This window comes from Malurus melanocephalus, unplaced genomic scaffold (genome assembly GCF_030028575.1).
Source record: "Malurus melanocephalus ecotype Western Australia unplaced genomic scaffold, MMel_1.1 scaffold_1124, whole genome shotgun sequence".
Classification (NCBI taxonomy): Eukaryota; Metazoa; Chordata; class Aves; order Passeriformes; family Maluridae; genus Malurus; species Malurus melanocephalus.
The window spans coordinates 45713-48280 of record NW_026624356.1 but is presented as its reverse complement, the minus strand read 5'-3'; the positions used below and the strand labels follow the sequence as shown (position 1 = coordinate 48280).

At 29.3% G+C, this 2568-nt stretch overlaps 1 protein-coding gene across 1 annotated transcript in view; it reads right to left on the bottom strand.

Annotated features, from left to right (window-relative positions):
* LOC130586292 (tyrosine-protein kinase ZAP-70) overlaps positions 1 to 2568 on the bottom strand; it is a 17809-nt gene that overhangs the window by 10023 nt on the left and 5218 nt on the right. Inside the window, exons 2-3 of the mRNA XM_057387067.1 lie at positions 2417 to 2568; positions 1502 to 1731 (exon numbers count right to left, since the gene is read on the bottom strand). The exon at positions 2417 to 2568 is cut by the window's right edge and continues 9 nt beyond it. Of these exons, the coding sequence (XP_057243050.1) occupies positions 1502 to 1731; positions 2417 to 2568 (382 nt within the window). The remainder of the gene's footprint in view (positions 1 to 1501; positions 1732 to 2416) is intronic.

Below are 2568 nucleotides of genomic sequence, written 5' to 3'. Positions count from 1 at the left end.
TAAATGAATTGTTTTACCTAATTAATCCCAATCAATACAGATATTAATGATAAATAGTGCCTTATTCTTAAAATACTCTCAGCCAGCACAGAGCAAAGTTGCCATGAGCTGCTTTTGCAGGAGCACAGCTCAGGAAAAGTGCTGGAATTTTAAAGTTTTGATAATTTTGATAATTTTAATAAATAGTTTGACTTTTAAATGAGACTTTTTTAACTAATTAATCCAAACCAATATAGATATTAATTACAAATAATGAGTTATTTTTCAGTTACTCTCAGCCAGAATGGAGCAAAATTTTCACGAGCTGCTTTTGTAGGAGCACAGCTTGGGAAATTTAATTTTATTTATTCCAGTTTAATTGGAACTTTAATTTTTGGTAAACTGGCTCCAATGAACAAAGCCTGGGAGAGGGAGGTGGATTAGGGTTGGACATCTGGAACGCAGAATTTGTGGAATTAGAACCAGGCCACTCTGCAGAAACCAGAAAATAAAGAAGAGACTGAAAAAAAATCAGTTCAGGTGTTGGAAAATCACTGCTGAAAGACAAAGGGACTAAAAAGAATACAAAATGGGCTAATCAGCAAAAATAAATTAATAATCAATRGGGGATAGAATAAAAGAGAATATTGTAAGGGAAATTAATGAAATAGTTAATTAAATTAATTAATGAAAGAGAATTAGCTCAGAATCATGGAATATTCTGAATTGGAACCCATGCTGGGATCCATGAGGATTATTGGTGATGATTATTAATTAATAATTAATAATTAATAATTATTAATTATGAATTATGAATTATTAATTATTAATTATTAATTGATAATTGTTAATTGATAATTATTAATTATTAATAGGGATCAAACCCTCAACCTTGGTGTTATGATGTCATTTAGAGTCCACAAGCATTCGTTTCTTTGTATAAGTAAGTATAAATATATGATTATAAAAGTRTAAATAGAAATGGATAAATATAAAGGTATAAATAGGAATGCATAAATACAAATGTGTAAATAGAAATGTAGAAATATTAATGTATAAGTACAAATGTAGATATAGAAATGTCTAAATATGAATGTATCAATATAAATGCATAAATATAAATATATAACTATAAATGTATAAATATACAAATAGAAATGTATAAATATATAGATAGAATATATATTTTTTAATCTATATAAAATATATATATATAAATATAGATATATTTTTATCTATATATATATAGAATATATAGATAAAAATTTATAAATAGAAATGTGCAAATAAAAATGTATAAATAGACATATAAATATAAGTATTTTAATATAAATACATAAATATAAAAATATATATATATTTATATATGAATGTATCAATATGAATATACAGATATAAATGTATAAAATAAATGTACAAATAAGTGACAAGGTTTTGTAGCAGGGTTTGTGTGGAGGCCGGAATTTTGCTGGCCACACACACAAACTCTGGCCAGGAACAAAACAATTCCTGATTTATTGACGCTGAAAAATGATCTTAGAGTGATTTATTGTCTTGAGGATTTGGGGGGATTTGGGAAAAGCCTCAATTCCTGAGGACGCCCAGCTCGGTACCTGCCAGAGGGTGTCGAATTTGGTGCCCTCRGGGATGGAATATTTCCCGGATTTGTCGTGGTCCACCCGGTAGTGGTAGACGGTTTTGCCATAGACGAGGGACAGGGCGTAGGCGCGGTTCTCCTTCTTCTCTCTCAGCCTGGCGGGGAGGAAAATCAGAAATAAATCAGGAAAAACAGCTCTTGATTCTGTTCTGAGGTGCCAGGAGAGGGTGGCCACGTGGAGAGGTGGCCCTGCATAAAATGCATAATTTTTTTAATATATTATATATATAAAATATATAGTATATAATATATATTTTATATATTATACATATAAAATATATAATATGTAATATATATGTCTATAATATATATGTATGTATGTACATATGTATATATGTATATATGTATGTATAGATATAAGTATATATAATCTATATGTATAGCATATATAAATATATAATGTATAATATATAATCTATAATATTTAATATATAATATGCAATAGATAAAATAAATCTATAATCTATAATAGATAATATATAATCTATAATAGATAATATATAATCTATAATATATAACATATATGTAATATATAATGTATAATACATAATAGATCCTATATCATATGTCATGTATAATGTATAATTCATAATATATAATATAACATATTATTTATAATGTCATTTATTATACATATTATCTATATTATATATAGAAATTATATGTAATGATATGTGTCCAGGGGTTTGGGATGCTCATAGGAATTTCTAGGTGTTTGGATACTTAGATTTTCCAGATGTTTGGATACTCACAGAAATTTCCAGATGTTTGTATACTCACAGGAATTTCCCGTCGGGCTGTGCCCCCGAGTAGAGCCTCCTCTCCGCCTCCTCCCGGCTGATGTTGCCGTGGTACCAGGGCATCCTCTCGTGGGCTGTGGTGGCCACCAGCTTCTCCACCTGGGGAGCCTGGCTGATGATGGCCTGCTCCAG